The sequence below is a fragment of the Pogona vitticeps genome, chromosome 11, assembly GCF_051106095.1.
Source record: "Pogona vitticeps strain Pit_001003342236 chromosome 11, PviZW2.1, whole genome shotgun sequence".
Lineage (NCBI taxonomy): Eukaryota > Metazoa > Chordata > Lepidosauria > Squamata > Agamidae > Pogona > Pogona vitticeps.
In genome coordinates, this window is record NC_135793.1 from 2,420,053 (window position 1) to 2,436,444 (window position 16,392).

At 41.5% G+C, this 16,392-nt stretch overlaps 1 protein-coding gene across 4 annotated transcripts in view; it reads right to left on the bottom strand.

The window, feature by feature from the left end:
- Positions 1–16,392, bottom strand: part of LOC110074293 (vascular endothelial growth factor receptor kdr-like) — a 144,168-nt gene that overhangs the window by 61,588 nt on the left and 66,188 nt on the right. For all 4 annotated transcript variants that reach the window (XM_072981261.2, XM_072981260.2, XM_072981259.2 and 1 more), the window contains exons 10-11: positions 6,924–7,074; positions 973–1,093 (exon numbers count right to left, since the gene is read on the bottom strand). In XM_072981261.2, coding sequence (XP_072837362.2) covers positions 973–1,093; positions 6,924–7,074 — 272 coding nt within the window. The remainder of the gene's footprint in view (positions 1–972; positions 1,094–6,923; positions 7,075–16,392) is intronic.

Here is a 16,392-nt window from a genome sequence, read left to right on the forward strand (position 1 = left end):
TAAACCACTTCTGAATACTCCATACCTGGAAAACTGTTGGCAGGGTCACCATAAATTGGGTTTAACTTGATGGGATGTAATTATTATAGTATAAGCTGTCCTAATGTTTCAACAGAGAGCAATTCAAGTAGTGTCAGCATCAAACTCAATACTGTATATGTATTCTAAACCATTATGCCACTCTCTGAAATCACTTTAGCGAATACTGTTCTACAGAATTATGGAATTTATAGTATTGTGAGTTACTTGGACCTCTCTGTTGTAGTTCAGGGGAATATGTTATTGCTCTCTAACAAATAATTTTAGGTCAATTTGGTAACCAAATTACAAAATCCAGAATTCTATACTATGAAACTATAACAAAGTGGTATCAAACTGCTGCAACAGTGTTGTGTAGTTAGACAGACAGATAAAACCAATCTATTGTTTTCCCCCTCACATTCTTCCCAAAGGAATTACTCAGAAGTGGAGTGTTTTGTTTTGATTTGCGGAGGTGGGGAGAGGTTCTTCCTAGGCTGGGTCTCAGTGAAATCTGGGGACAGAGCCACGGAAGGAATGGCGAATGCTGCAGGAATGGTGGCTGGGAGAATAAACAACCCATGTGAAGACAGCTCAGTGTTCAGAGAAGATAAGAGGACTCATTAGCTGACTGCCCTTTGGTGAGAATTCTCATGGTTGTGTCTCTTGCACTTTCTCAGGCTTGAGACCAAAAGCATTTCTGAGAGCGAGTCATGCATATTTTTTAAGAATTCTTCTCCGCCCCCAAAGGGGATAAGTGACATCATCATCACCACAGTCAAGCATTTCAATAAACAGTGGAGATTGGAAGAAAAATGATCCCAGAGTGAAAAAATCCCAAGCATGTCAAAGATTTGGTGCTAGAAGGAAATCAGTGTCTGGGAAATTCAAGGATAGAGGCTTCTGACTAAAGCCCCTTCAAGTGTACAACATCATTTATTTCCCAGATGGTACCTTATATTTATCCTCGTGTTTTACAATCCTAGATTGGATAGTCTTGATTTTATTGGCTGGATATAATGTTTCAGCACCAAACGTCTCCTCCACCTTGATTTTCCTCCCTCGTTGTTTGCACCTGAAGAAGAAGAAAGGGACACTGAAAACAGCAAATTGTGACCACTTTGCTTACCTAATGCTGAACTGATGTTACTATACTTTGATTGCTACCTGAGTATGGGTGGAGAAGACTTTAATGCACAGAGAAAAGTTAAACAATCTCAGTTCTATGGCTGCTTGTCTTGAGATTTGTCTCCTCGTGTGGAACTAGAGAAGCACAGAAATTCACTAAGACTTCAGGCAACTTCTCACACTACACCAGAATACAGAGTTCTAACTCCTGTCCTCTGACAATGCTGGCCACAGAGACTGACAAAACATTAGGAAGAAAAACCTCCAGAACATGGCCAGACAGCCTGAAAAACCTACAACAGCCATCAGATCCCAGCCGTGAAAGCCTTCGAGAATACTTCAGGCAACTCCTAAATCCTAGCAAACCAAGCTAGCAAGCAGAAGGACCATGGGTGGGCTGTTTCAACACTTGGGATCAGGCAGTCAATTAATTAAAGAATACCCATGAAAAATCACAAATTAGACAGATAAATGCAGAATATCCACTGGCAGCCATTCATACTTGCCCTTGAAGTGGACAATAGGCAGTTAATATTTTAACAATGTAAATGTGAGGCATTCATAAGCATTATTAAGTCATGATGTGTTTTCTTGACTACAAGGACAATCTGCTTTTCTAAAGGCTTCATTCAGTCACTGCCTTAGCAGACAAAGATACCTCCAGACTGAGAGAACAATGGCAGAAAATTAGAGCATTGGATATTAGACCTGAGTGCTACATGTATATTTAGGGGGAGGGGCAAGAAATAGCTTCAGGAAACAGGGAAGGGATGTATTTCCCATAAGAATGGTCTCCAACTCTCTTCTGTAAGGAGAGATAAGGCAGCTCTGGAGGTCAAGGAGAGGTAGACACACATGCTCTTTGCAAATGTGGCTAAGCTGATAGCATCACAGATTGGATATTTTTCAAGACAATGCATCAGAATATTTGCACATATATTTATTTATTACTGTACTTTTCTGCAAAAGAAGGAAACATATGGCAAAGTTCCCCCCACATCCTTCAGCCAAAAGACAATGGAAATTGACTCTTAATTCCTATGCTACCAGCTACCCTTCCTTCTTCCAAGTCATAGATCTGCAGGCAATGTGGTGGGATAAAATACAACCTTTCTAGATATTGTTGGACTACAAATCACATCAGCCTTCACCAAGAATTATTGAGAGCTCCAGTCCAACAACATCTGCAAGATGATGTTTTGCCCATCTTTCTAAAAGGGAAAAGAGTCACCAATGACACCTGGGTTTTCCTGCATGGCCATCCAGAGATTTCCCCTAATGGGAGTGCTTTTGAACGTGGATTTTAGATTAATTTTTCTAACCTGAAATTTCCAAAATGGTGCCTTGCAGAATATCTAAGGTATGCATGGAGGGTATGCGGGGCCAGGTCCTTCACTTTTTTGAATCCATTGATTGAGAAGGAACTACTCAAAGACCTAACCTTGAAAAAACAAATTTAACTGGAATCTCAGCTTCAAACATTTTCCGCCCATGTTTTGAAAGTGAGAGCATGCTCCCACCCCACAGAAGGACAGGAAAAGCCTTGAGAATAAAAGAGAGACCAAAAGAGCAATTTGGCTCCCAATATTCCCACATCTGTCCTTTATTTTTTCATGGGTAGAAAAACCTGACTCCAGCCTATTTGCTGAATAGAAAGGGGAAATGCAGGAGGAGTTGTTGCGTTTGGCTCCCACACAGCCTCACTGGTGCTCATTGAGTGAAGTGCTCCTCATCTGACCCCAAGCCATAGCTATCTCCCCATGGGTTGCTCTGCTAACATTTCAACAGGAACAAAGGAAATTGCCTGTTTTTCTAAAGAAACTGTGCCGAACGGCACCTCGTCTTTAACTCACTTAATTCCGGTTTATCAGATCTGAGTTTTTTAATCCTCCACTCCTTTCATTCTCAGCTTCTCAAAGATACAAAGTGGTTGTGGGTTCCTTTTCCTTGTATCTGCTTGGTCATATTCAGTAAGAGGTGGAACTGACCCAGGACACGTTACTGCCGGAGACCATTGATAGAAAACATTCATTCATGGGTGCATTTGTGCTTTTAACTCCAGAATCCCACACACAGCATGAATCTACTTCCACTTACAAAAACCAGATGAGTCGTTGAGTGTCTCTTCAGCACTGCTGGTGGGAGAACTTTCTTCCTCTCTGCTTCGCTTGGAGGTATCAAGTTAGCTTAGGAATACAGGGAAGGCTATCTGGTGCATACCTGTCTGCTGTCTATTACCCCCTGGTATCTGCTGCCTAAGCCAACCCTCTCAACTTTGCCTAATGCCAGGGCTGACTTTGCATTGGAGACTTTGTTAATCTCTCTCTTTAGTAGTGAGGTGTTGGGGAAAGGGGTTCTTGTGAGCTTGAGTAACATAAGGCCTTGGACCATATGACCAAACAACTGTAATGTGGCTCTCTTGATAAACCTGTTTGATCAACTGACTCCACCAGGAGTGCATAAAGGGCCACACAGGTGCATTGCACATTGACGGGTGGAGATATGCAGCATTCATGATGTATTTTGTATGATGGTGTCTGTAAGCCAGCCTTTAATATCTTAGTGGATGGATGGATGGATGGATGGATGGATGGATGGATGGATGGATGGATGGATGGATGGATGGATGGATGGATGGATGGATGGATGGATGGATGGATGGATGGATGGATGGATGGATGGATGGATGGATGGATGGGAGGGAGGAAAGGAAAAAGGAAAAAGGAAAAAGGAAAAAGGAAAGGAAAGGAAAGCTTTCATCCTGAAATTCCTAGCCTCTTATGAAGAGTAATTTCAGGTTATATCCCTGACTGAGGCACAAGGGGTAAAGAGAACTGAAGATCCATCTAATCTAGTTTCTTCTTTTGCTGGTCTGGTGGCTGAGAAGTAACCAGATACCTTCAAGATGTTTATTTATTTATTTATTTATTTATTTATTGGACTTATATACCGCCCCATAGCGCTACAAGCACTCTCCGGGTGGTTTTCAATTTAATTATACAGGCTACACATTGCCCCCCCCCAGCAAGCTGGGTACTCATTTTACCGACCTCGGAAGGATAGAAGGCTGAGTCAACCTTGAGCCGGCTACCTGGGATTTGAACCCCAGGTCGTGAGCACAGTTTTAGCTGCAGTACAGCGTTTTAACCACTGCACCACGAGGCTCTTGTTCATGTGCAGGGTGATATTTTCTCCCAAGTTTTGTAGTTCTTGTGGAGCACCCTCTCCCAAGTTGCCAGCATGGTGGTACCTTGCACCAACCATGATATTCATCTGAGCTTCTCCCCTCCTTATGAGACAAGGACACCCAGCCTCTAATGTTTCTTGTCTCCTAGTTCTCTTGAATCCAGTACTGTACATTTCATTTCTCATCTTTTGCAGAACTTGCTTTGCAGTCACTTGTCCCTGCATCTGTATATCCACAGTCCAATTACATCAGCTCAGACAACAGGACCTGAGACAATTATAAGACTTTCTAGTTCTTATGACGGCAAAACTGAAAATTTGAGAAGACACAGAGAACACTTGATGAAAATGGAGAGTGAATCAGATGGGTGGTGGTTTTTTTCTGACCTTCTTTGCAGCTGCATGAAGACTACTTTGAATCTTTCCATTTCTTGTAAAAATGAGTTCATTCTCTCAGTTCTGTCCCTCATGGAGATCCACAACACTGTGGTCAAATGTGTGTCCAAAATACCATTGGACTTCTGCTGCTTGTCCCCTTTTCCCCTTCACATCTCCTCTTGGCCGGTCTAAACCGGCAAACCAGCTTGGTTTCTGTTCCGGCCTGAAGACCCTATGATATACATTCCGCAGGGGCTTGTTTATTTGCTCCCAAGCAGCTGTTTCAAATTGGGATATTTGAAGACTTCAAAACCTCCCAGTGGGGTGTCAATGTTTTTTGGTAGCTGTTTATTTCAGAGAAAACCTTAACCCTGTGGAGTCAAACTGATGGCTGGTGAATTTCCTTCAAGCCAACTCTACCTGTAATCCTGTTGGTTTACAGATCTAGTACTTTGATTCATTGAGGCGGTGGTCCTAGACCCTTTGATTCAAGGGATGAGAACTGGGAGCTCAAGGTGGTTACCTAAGGAAGAAGGAGGAAATGTCCTCCTTTATATTCCATGCAGGATGAAATATTTTAGGTGCAATGCTAGCTATTTCTCAGTCATATGCTTCCATAGGAGACAGAAAAAAGATACTGAAACTAGGAGATCATGTGATAAAAGGAGGGGAAGGAGTGGTTTTCTAAGAGAAAAGTGCTAGAGCAAAGTATCTGTCCAAGACACCCACATTCCGGGCTGGCTCTACCATTAGGAAGATTGGAGCAGCTGCCTCAGGCTGTGGAATTGGGGAACACGGTTGAAAGATTACCTAAGTGTTACTTAATTGATTTGTTAATACTGTATAAGGTTTTTTAAATTTTTAAAAAATATTTTATTAATTAATAACGAAGTACATTCCAAATGTGGGAAGGGGAGAGACAAAATAAACAACTCATATTTAGTCATTCAGGGAAGCAAATATTACTTGCATTAAGAAACAAAATGAGGATCAGATAACTGATTTTTTTTAAAAAAGACCAGCAGTCAGAAGTTAACATTGCATTCTAACTGCCGGGAATGGGCACAGCTGCTTTCAGGATTTTCTGTCCCATGTATCAAAACAAAATGGCTATTTTAGATGCCATGGATTAGAGGTGGACATGTCTGTTTTTGGGCTGTGAGTGTCAGAATTCCTCAGCCTGCTGGGTGTTGTGGTGCCCAGAGCACTAATCCATATACCTTGAGTATGCACATTGATTTGGATGGGATGTATCTCTTGCTTCTGCTGCTGCAGGCAGTCCAAATGTCAAGTTGCCCCTGCCTGCAATGTTCCACAGGCTTGTGTGTACAACACGTGAGTAAATGGAGCTTTTGTGTGTGCTCCATGACACAGCATTCACTGACATCTCTGAAAAACATTGAGAGCTATTTTCTTATGTTGCCATGCAACAACCACAAAAAACCCTAAAATATGTACGTAGGTGTAAATCCTGCACCTTGCAATTATCAAATGTTGGCACCGCCTGAGATACAACTTACCTTTTCCTTCTTCCCACTTTTTTGTTTTTTAAAAAATCAAGACTTCCACCTTCTACCTTAAAACAATGTTAATTTCACTTATAGAATGCCCTCTTCTCTGTTGATGGCTTGCTTTAGAAAAAGATCAGGACATTCCACAGAGGTCACTGTCATGTAGCTAAGCTAGAATATGGATAGATTTCTTGATTATAGTGTCTAGAATTGCATGAACATCCTTGATATTAATCCTTGAAATCAACCAGAACTTCCATAGGCAGGAGCAGTAGATTGCACACCAGATACTGGAGATGATTCAGAAGAATAAGCTATGGCTTTCATGATCTGCCTGTGAGATTCCTAGAAATACCTGGCTAGCCATTCTTGGAAGCCAGTTTGGCAGATGAGATTGGTTTCTGGGATGATCCAACAGAGCTTTTCTCTTGTTCTTAAGCCTTCTGTCCAAATTTAGGATCTAGCCAATTTTTCCACATCTGGAGGATTGAAGGAACCTCTTTGTAAATTAATGTTCTGCTGCCTCTGTTTGGCAAAAAGTGCCTTGTTTATCTCAAACAGCCTTCACCTCGCTCTTTCCAGGTCTTAGCAAATAATGTTCCTTACACCGAAACCTTTTTTGCATATTCAACTCAAAACCCTCTGTGTGCTTCCTAGCAAACAGTGTTTAATCCAGATGCAAAGACCACACTGAACACTTACTGGTAGTCTGCATGGTTGCATGGCTCCCATTCCCAGTGTATGGTTGGAAGAGGGATCCCACTTGCTGTACACTGAAGGCCCTGTTCTTCTCCTTTGGTGACCAACTCCGGCTTGTAAAAATCTGTCTCCTTTTCATAAATTTTGGGTCTCGCTGGAAAGAGTAAAAGAAGCAAAGCCAAGTGTCAAAGAACTGCTTTCAGTGAAGTGATACAGGTAGGGGAGGTAAAGGGTGGATGAGATGAGACAGGATGAGAGATTTGTGATTTTAAGGGTGGCATCAATTTTGCCAAAATGGTGATTTACTCCTGGTTTTATTCCAAACTTTGCGGCAGCTCGCCAAAGTCCTGGACCTCTTTGGGGCATAGGGTTCAGCACTTCAGATATCTTCTAAATTGAAACCAAAGGTGGATTTGTCACCTCTGTGAAACAGGAGTCACCATCATCCTCTGTGACAAAATGTTTTTCTCCTAAAAATGCAATTGTTCAATGATGCCCTGTCTGCAAATTCAGCTTGCAAATGAAGCCTGTGCTTATCACTTGATGACCAAACCTCAGAACAAATGCAAGCTAAAACTTTGCGTTATGTTGAAAATCAACAAATGTAGCTTTGATTTAATTGAGACAAAGCAACAACAAATCACAGTTCCCTAGTTTTGCTACAAATTTTATTCCTTGCTACCATTCTTGGTTGATCACAAACAGAGCTTTGAAAGTTACTTTTAAAAGCAATTGGTTCCTGTTACTAATTAACATTTTTGAAAAGTGACCAACTGCTGATACTTGTAGCAATGCTAGAAAAGCAACTTGTTATGGAACATTGCATTTTGCATTTCTTTTAATGGGTGTGTGTGTCACATTTTTTTTAAAAAAATCTTAATATTGAAAAAACAGAATCACATAAAACATGGGAATTTCCTACCAATGCCCCTAAAATGTCCTTTTAACCTATCTTTGGAAAGTAACTAGGAAATGTTATTCAGTTATCTTGTTTTTAGTAAGTATTTTTCTCTTTTACATTTAATTAGAAGAATGACTTCCATGAGAGGCAAACACTCCAACTCCACAATACTTTTTAAGCACATGCTGTTATCATAATGATAATCATATACCTGTATTGCTTGAAAGGACCCCCTATGACCAATGCGTCCAGCCCTTGTCAAGGAGGCACAGTGGAAAATTAAACTCCCAACCTCTTGCTCCACAGCCAGATACCTGAACCATTATTATATATTACTTGGGATCTAAAATGATTTGACAGATACAGTTAACAATTGCTGAAGGAAACAAAAGACCAATTCTTTACTTTAAAGTCAAAGACAGGTCTATTGAAAACACTTGAATTCTGTTTTTAACAGATACGTGCGCACATACATTAGTGCTTTGGAGTGAGTGCATAACAGTTATGAGGAATGTGTTGATAACACAGTGAGAATGAACGATTAAAAGGAGTACGTATTTTGAATTAGACATATCCAATTCTGTTGTCCTGTCTAGCCTAGAAATGATTACTGAACAAAGGTTGCCATGGCAACAAGAGTTTCCAGCCACTTGGGGTCTTTCGTGGACCTAAATGTTGACAGAGGCAGATGCCTACCATTAAAAACGGCAGCACGGTGTTTCCTTGACACCTTTTATTGTCAAGTAACTATGAAGTTGGGGCGAGAAAAGCTCCAAAGTGTCCATGTGCTTGCTTTAAAAAGATACTAATCATTATACAGTGGTGCCTCGCATAGCGAGGTTAATCCGTTCCGGATTAACCTTCGCTATGCGAAAACATCGCTAAACGGGACTAAAAAAGCCATAGAAACGCATTGAACTTCGTTCAATGCGTTCCTATGGCTTGAAAACTCACCGTTAAGCGATGTTTCTTCCATAGCGCTGCCATTTTCGCGCCCTCGGTAAGCGAGGGCAGGGCGCGAAAATGCGGCGCGGACCTTCCGGCGGCCATTTTGGAACCGCCGATCAGCTGTTCTCCCCCGCTTCGTTTTGCGAAGATCGCTAAGCGAATCGCTTAGCGATCATCGCAAAGCGAAAAATCGCCATAGGGGCCATCGCTGAGCGAATGCTCCAGCGATGGCCCGGACCCCCTCGCTATGCGAATTCATCGCATAGCGAAGCACTCGCTAAGCGAGGCACCACTGTAGCTGGATGGAGAAAAAGTAGGCTTCCAGATGTTGTTTCTTAAGTACCACTGCCAGATCCTTTCTCTGAGATTTTAAGACCTAGTAGCACAATCTCGTGATAGTATGGGCACATCCTTTACTAACAATTGCAAAATGTTGTATGTTTAATATATTGACAAGAGATGGGACTTTTACATTTCATTGACTGCAGATCCCATACTTCTCCATTCTACAAATTCTGCCTGACAGGCAGACATCTTACAGACACCATAAGGTCCACCTATGTGAGACATGGGAGCTCCCTCAGTGGAATCATCAACATCTTAACTCATTGGCTTACATCATTAGAAGACAATATTTAAAGTTAAAAACAAGGAGTATACAAAAGTGGCTTACGTAATTAAAAGACAACGTCCATCTGCCTGTCTGTCTGTCTATCTATCTATCTATTTACTTTCCATTTTAAGTCTGCAATCCTGCATTGACTTTCCTGTGCTGCCAGTCTCTTTTCTCTCCATCATTCTCCCTTTGTGTACAGAAGCAAACCAAATTTCTCAGAAAAGTCTTGTTCCTCGGAATGTGACATGGCTGCCATGTAGCAGCAAACCCGGTTTTCACAAATGCCAGAGTCTAAATATAGCTTGAGTCACACTTTAATTCATGCACACCAAACACAGATTTAATAAGACAGGAACTGTGAAGCAAAACAAAAGTCTCTTTACAAAAAGGAAAGCTTTCTCTCTGCTCTCACTCACACATGTGCTGAATGGGTGTGAACTTAGAACTTACTGAAGTGGTTAGTAAGCTAGAAAAGCTAATGTGAGCTGAACAGGCATGCAAAACATCCCCTGGCAATGAAGTAGCACGTCATCACAAATAAACGGTGTGTAAGAGTTCATTGTGTGTCATGGAAGCTGTAGCATTAAGCACACAGTTAGTCTGTACACGATTTCAGGTAACAGTTTGGTTTCAGTCCTCACCTAACCCCTATCCTGATACAAGCTAGTACAGTACATTTTAAAACTGTTGATAATATTCTGTACCTTTAACTAAACAGGAAAACTCTTCTTGTATTCAAACCTTCCCACTTCAGTGGATAGAAGTGCCTGACTATGGAGCCAGGAGTTCAAGTCCCCACTGTGCCTGTCAGGAGAGGGGCCAGCTAAGATCACCCAGAGCACATGTGGGTGATGGGCAGCGCTGTAAGAACCATTCTGGCATCTGAATCAAGTAAGATTAAGCATAGTCAGAGTTGGTTACAAACAGTGGTGTAGCACAGCCTAGGCTTGTAGGGACAGGAATTTTGGAGCAGCAGGGACTATGCCACAGTCTACCCCTGTCCAACATTCACTGTCCCCTCTGAGCTTAGCTGGAATACTCACAATAGCTTGGAAGGAAATGGATTTTCCCAGCAATGGGATATTGTTACAAGCTCTCCCTGCTGTAACGCAAAGTACTTTAGGGTGGCTGAATGGGCAGTTCATGAACTTTACAAATAACCTGCATTTATTAGAATGGATTGGTCCAGTTGCCTGCATTTTTTGCCTCTTCTTATGGTGGGGCAGGGGCCAGCTGTGTGGACTATCACAATGAGCACCTGCACTTCCAAATTTATCTCTACAATACTGGTTGCAAAAGGCATGTATTTAGCATAACAGCAGCTGGTGCACATTACAGTTAGTGGGGTGGAAGACCCAAAAGCCAGTGATGAACAGAGCTAGAGAGACTGATAGAACCAGGACAACAGTCAGTATTAATACACATATGTGCACACACATAGCCAAGTAAGCATTTACATACAGAGACAACTGGGTGGGCAAGCAGTCACTCACACTACATCTCTTCATGACCCTATTCATTCAGTCCACAGGAGGAGAAATATACCTTGGACCTAAACTAGATATGGTTAATCTTACTTTTTCTTGATTCAATTGCTTCACTTGCACGCAACAGGAAAGAAATCTCACAGCAGTTGAGAATCTGTCATTTATTTTCCCAGTGGTGTGTGTTGAGTCCTGAGAAAATCTGTGAGTATATGTTACATCCTTAGACAGGAGTGGGCAGAAACACCGTCCTCCCTGGGTCAGAGTCAGACCTGGGCTGTCAGAGGGCAGAAGAGAGGGTGGGATGTGGTGGGAGGGCTCTGTATGATTTGCCAAGACTTCTGTCTCTTAATAATCTGAACTTGAAAGTTCACCTCCCTCCCTAAATTAGGGTGAGAAAAAGGCAACATGGGAGAAACCCAGGAGTGGATTTTTGCGGAAAAGGCTATTAAAAATAGATTCTGATGCCAGTCACAAATCTCAGGATTGGGGTTGCAGTTGAGGAGTGAAAACTTCACACATACACAGATAGAGAGAAAGAGCAGGAATGTAAGGCTAAACTCTGGTCACTGATGCTTTTCTCTCTCCACTCCCTTCAACCATCAGTTGGCAGCCCAACCTCCTTGTAGAAGATGGAGATACTGCCTACAGCTACCACACCAGGTGCTTTCCTCCCTTGGTGCCTGTCAGGAAGGAAAGCCAGCCATCAGGGGTTCATCTACCTGAAGCCTCATTTCAAAGGCAGTCTCTCCAAACATATTTAAAATGCAACTGCAAGTGTTTGCCTCCTCTCTTGGCAGAAGAGTTAAAGGACCTCAAGCCAGCTTTGATGAGACTCAATTGCTGGTGTGAAAGGTGACCTGAATAACAACATCCCTTACTGCTCCTGCTGCTGCAGAATGTGTGCTCTGTTTCAGATGGGAATAAGGAATGTCATCTTTTTTTTCTCCTGGGATGCAGCCCAGCCTCCATGTACGGGATGGAGACACTGTCCACAACTCCCAAACCAAGCTCCAGAAAGCAATTAATGTGAAGAATAATCGAGAAAGATTAGCTGGGCAACAGCTGCTCACCATTGCAAGCCACCATTCTTATCAGATGAAATAATTTTATTTGAAATTTAGATTGAACCCAAATTAAAGAAACAGTATTATTCCCCTTGTAAGAAGAACATTGATATTACGTTCCTACACCTGCTCACTCAAAATTCAGACCCATTGCACAGAGTGGGATTTACTCATAGGGAAGTATACCTATCAGATTGGCACAGTGCCCCATCATTTCTGCTTTGACTTTCCTTGGAATTTCACTGGTAGGAATATTTTGATTTTGGCCATTTCTGCATTGTCTCTTTCCATTTTTATCAATGTGCTGTGTGTGCTGATCAGCTATAGCTGCAACTCACGCAACAATATATTTGGAGTAACACTTACCAAAGTACCAGTAAAGAAAAAATGACAAATTAAACAAATTAAAATTCATTTGGGACAATGTAGAGGAAATCCAGAATAAGAGTAATGGAGAAGATCTGAAGGAAAAAATTAATAAATGTCTGCTGAATATTCAAAGATTTGTACTTTAACATTAAAATCTTAAACCTCTCATCAAATATTTAAATCCTAGAGTCAGACTTCAGCATTTTAAAAAAAATGCCTGGCCTGTTTTTAAAATATCTCTTCAAGGAACATTGCCTGACTGGTGAATGAGTTTGGTACAAAACTGACCAAATTTGCAGAAGCTTACCGTTAAATATAGTTTACAATATTTCTAGAGCAAATTTGGCTCAGCATGAGAGTTAATACTAGGAATGGCTGGATAGTGCACCAAAATAGCTGCAGACTCTTTGTTCTGTTTCATAAAACAAATTCTCTAGCCGCATTCAAGAGAAATGTCACTGTTGCATAAAAGCCTCTGAAGAGACACTGTGAATTCAGTTTATTTGTTCTAGGGTGAGAATGAAAAATACCCTTATTTGACCATAAGTAGTTTTTAATCCCCGCTGCTCCTTGCTTTGTACTCAAGCCCGGAACAACTATTTTCTCCCATGTGTTTCATTCTTGGCTCACCAGGATGTGTCGTCGCCAGCTGTTTGTTAAGATCATCCTTTGCTCTTTTCCCTACCCCTCACAAAGACTTCAAGACATTTGCCTCTTGAAGCTTTGGCTCTAGATGAGAATTTAATCCAACAGAAAACAAAACAAAACAAAAGCACAGCAACCCACTAGTTTTTGGAAGTTCTTGATATCCAAATATGGAAAGGAAGAATGGTTTTAGAAAATGAAAACAAGAGAAAGACAACAAAATACCCCATGATCCTGAGCCACCTCTGGGAGGCTCAAGAGTTCCACACACCATGCCAACAGGAGGGTTGGTTTCTCTTGTGAGATTAAATTCCATCTCTCTCCTGGGTGGTGTGGAAACAAAGGTGGCCCAAATATAGAGCTGCTACAGACATCAAATAATCTGTGCATAGGGAATTCCAATGTTCAGTATGGCCTGGAATTAGGGAGAAAGGGGCCTTGCTAAGAGATTTAGATAGGGATGGGATTTTTAGATTTGTGGGATTATAAATCTCATAATGCCCCATTCTGTGAGTTCTACCTGGCAGACGGACACCTAAATGTAGCTCACCTGGGAGAAAAGCATTACATTGTAACCCACTCTCCAAAGCTCCAAATTTTGAGATTCAATGTCAGCAAAAGTAGAACCTGAAAATACTTCAGAAGTGGCACAAAAATATTTTTTCCAGGATTTCACAAAAAATGTAGTTGATTTATTTTCTTTGGGTTTTGTTGTTGTAGTATTATGTCATTTGTTTATTTATAGCCCTTTTTTCTCCATATCTAGTCATGCTGGCCACATGACCACGGAAACTGTCTATGGACAAACGCTGGCTCTACGACTTGGAAACGGGGATGAGCACCGCGCCCTAGAGTCAGACATGACTGGACTAAATGTCAAGGGGAAGATTTACCTTTACCTTATCTTTCTTTTTTAGTGTCTTACATGGGGCATTATTACCAAGCAAGTAACTTTTAAACAGTAGGAGATGTTGTAAACCTTTATTCCTACCTACTTTGCAATTATTTCTTAAATTTTAGAATTGAAACCTACTGTGAACACTAATAGATGGATTAACAGTGGAGATGAAACCATTTTGAAATACATTAGGATTCCCACTACCCAAATCACCCCAGTGTTTAAGGTTAGGAAATCTTGTCATTATGTAAGTACTTCATTATTTTAAGAAAACCATGGATGGTTAGCATTTAGGTACTTAATATTTATGAACAGTTAGATTTTTATCATTTTTGTCCTACAGCACATCCAGAAATAAATTATCCCAAAGGGATATTTTTAAAAATAAGAAACAAATGCTGAGATTATTGGCCTTGTGCAAACCGGAGACTTTTTAAATCAGACATGTTTCTGAGAAACATTCATATGGGAGTGATTTCCTCTACCAGTGGATGAAGCGTTCTTAGAAGTTCAAAGGCCTCCTCCTCCACAAGTCACACAGAAAAAGGTTCATGAATTCTTCCCTGTGAGGCACGTCATAGCCCTCTGTGTTCTTCACTAAGCACTGATCTTAACAGAAAGTCTCTCAACATCCCAATGACCTATCTCTTACCTTGTATCATTTCATTTGCTTTGTTTATTGCTTGTTTTGAGTTATACTGAGGGAACGGTTTAGTGTGATAGCACTGCCCAGGCAGGCACATCTTCAGGACAGTGTAAAAAATGAGTCAGTAGGATGGCCTCAGTTATAAGCTGGAAGGGAAGGCAGAGAATTGGGCGAGGTACCTCACAATGTGCATACAGAGATGGAACCTGCAAGAATCTATCCTGAAAAGCACATCTGCTTGCTTGTTTCCTGCCTGCCAAACTTAGGAGCCTCGTGGCGCAGTGGTTAAAATGCTGTACTGCAGCTAAAAACTGTGCTCACGACCTGGGGTTCAAATCCCAGGTAGCTGGCTCAAGGTTGATTCAGCCTTCCATCCTTCCGAGGTTGGTAAAATTAGTACCCAGCTTGCTGGGGGGGCAATGTGTAGCCTGTATAATTAAAAATTGTAAACCGCCCGGAGAGTGCTTGTAGCGCTATGGGGCGGTATATAAGTCCAATAAATAAATATAAATAAATTACCAGGTGCTAGATGCTTCAGTGCCCAGGAGCCATGGATGGGGAAATGGACAGGAGTGGCACACCGCTACTGCCAGCACTTCACTCTCTTTCCTTTCTTCTTCTTAGGCCATTTAGCTTCCATTTAGCATTATTAAGTCAGTATAAAGGTGGTATTAAAATATGTAGACTTAGCCACACACTTCCTACACCTCCACAGTCTCATAGCTGTTTGTAACTGTTGGCAGAAGATACAGTAAAGGAATACTCCCTTATTTAAAAGGGAACATATCAGAATCATGTCTGATGAAGCCATGTGTGGAAGGGTAATTGCACAAGTAGTCCCCAAGTTTGGTGGAGTGTCCATCATGTGATAGTTGTGCAACTGGTTTGTCCAACAGGATTCTGGCCATAAAGCATCCAGGACATGGAAATATAACTTCATGAAGCAACAGCTCATACAATCTGCTGGCCACAAAAGTCATTGACCATGCTGGCTGGGTGACAGCACAAGCTGTAGTGCTCTTCTGGAAGGAGCAATTTTCCTATGCATTGAAAACTTGGTTTGGGTTTCCTCAAATATGTTGGAGACTAAATTAATTGAATTCTGTGCCAACGTACAAAAGAATCCCATAACATAGGACATGGTTCAAACATGAAGCAGACTGCATTCATGTCCATATTTTTCACATTATAGGGTAAATAAGGTAAGCTTCCCATACTGGAAGCCAACATTTTCAGTTCCAGGAATTATGTATTTTAAAACAAACCTCCTTTAGGGCTGATGCTGAAACAATGATGCCTGTAACATTCCTGGAAGAGATGAACCATGTTATTTCCATTTCTACAGCTGCTGCTACTCTGAGATCAACATTTAGGTTCTGATCTATGTTTTCCTGCTGAACACAAAATGAAAAATGGATGAAAACAAATCCTTCCTCCTTGAAAACCATAATGTACTGTATGTGTAGATCACTTTGTAAAGCCTTCAAAGAAGCACAGCTGATGTAGCAAGACATAGTGGCTGACCTGTTACCAAGAGCTAGCCTTTAGGGGTGGGTTGCACCTGCATTCAAGGAGCATCTGTTGGCTCCCAGTTTTGTGCTGGATGCAGTTCAAAGTCTAGGAGCAATGTCTCTGAAGGACCATCAGATTAGTCTGTCTGGCAGCCAGGAACTACTGGAAATTCTTCTATGCCTGACTTTAACTGTGAAGGCCAAACAGCTGTTTCCACTGCTATCTCCAATCAGTTAATCTCTAGATGGTTTGGATTACAACTCCCATCCTCCTTGATCATGGGTTGTTCTGGCTGAAACTGAGGGGAGATGCCATTCAAAACATCTTCAAATTGGAGAAATCGGGTTTATGGCAAGAGGGAAACACTTAGCTTTACGGTTAGTTAG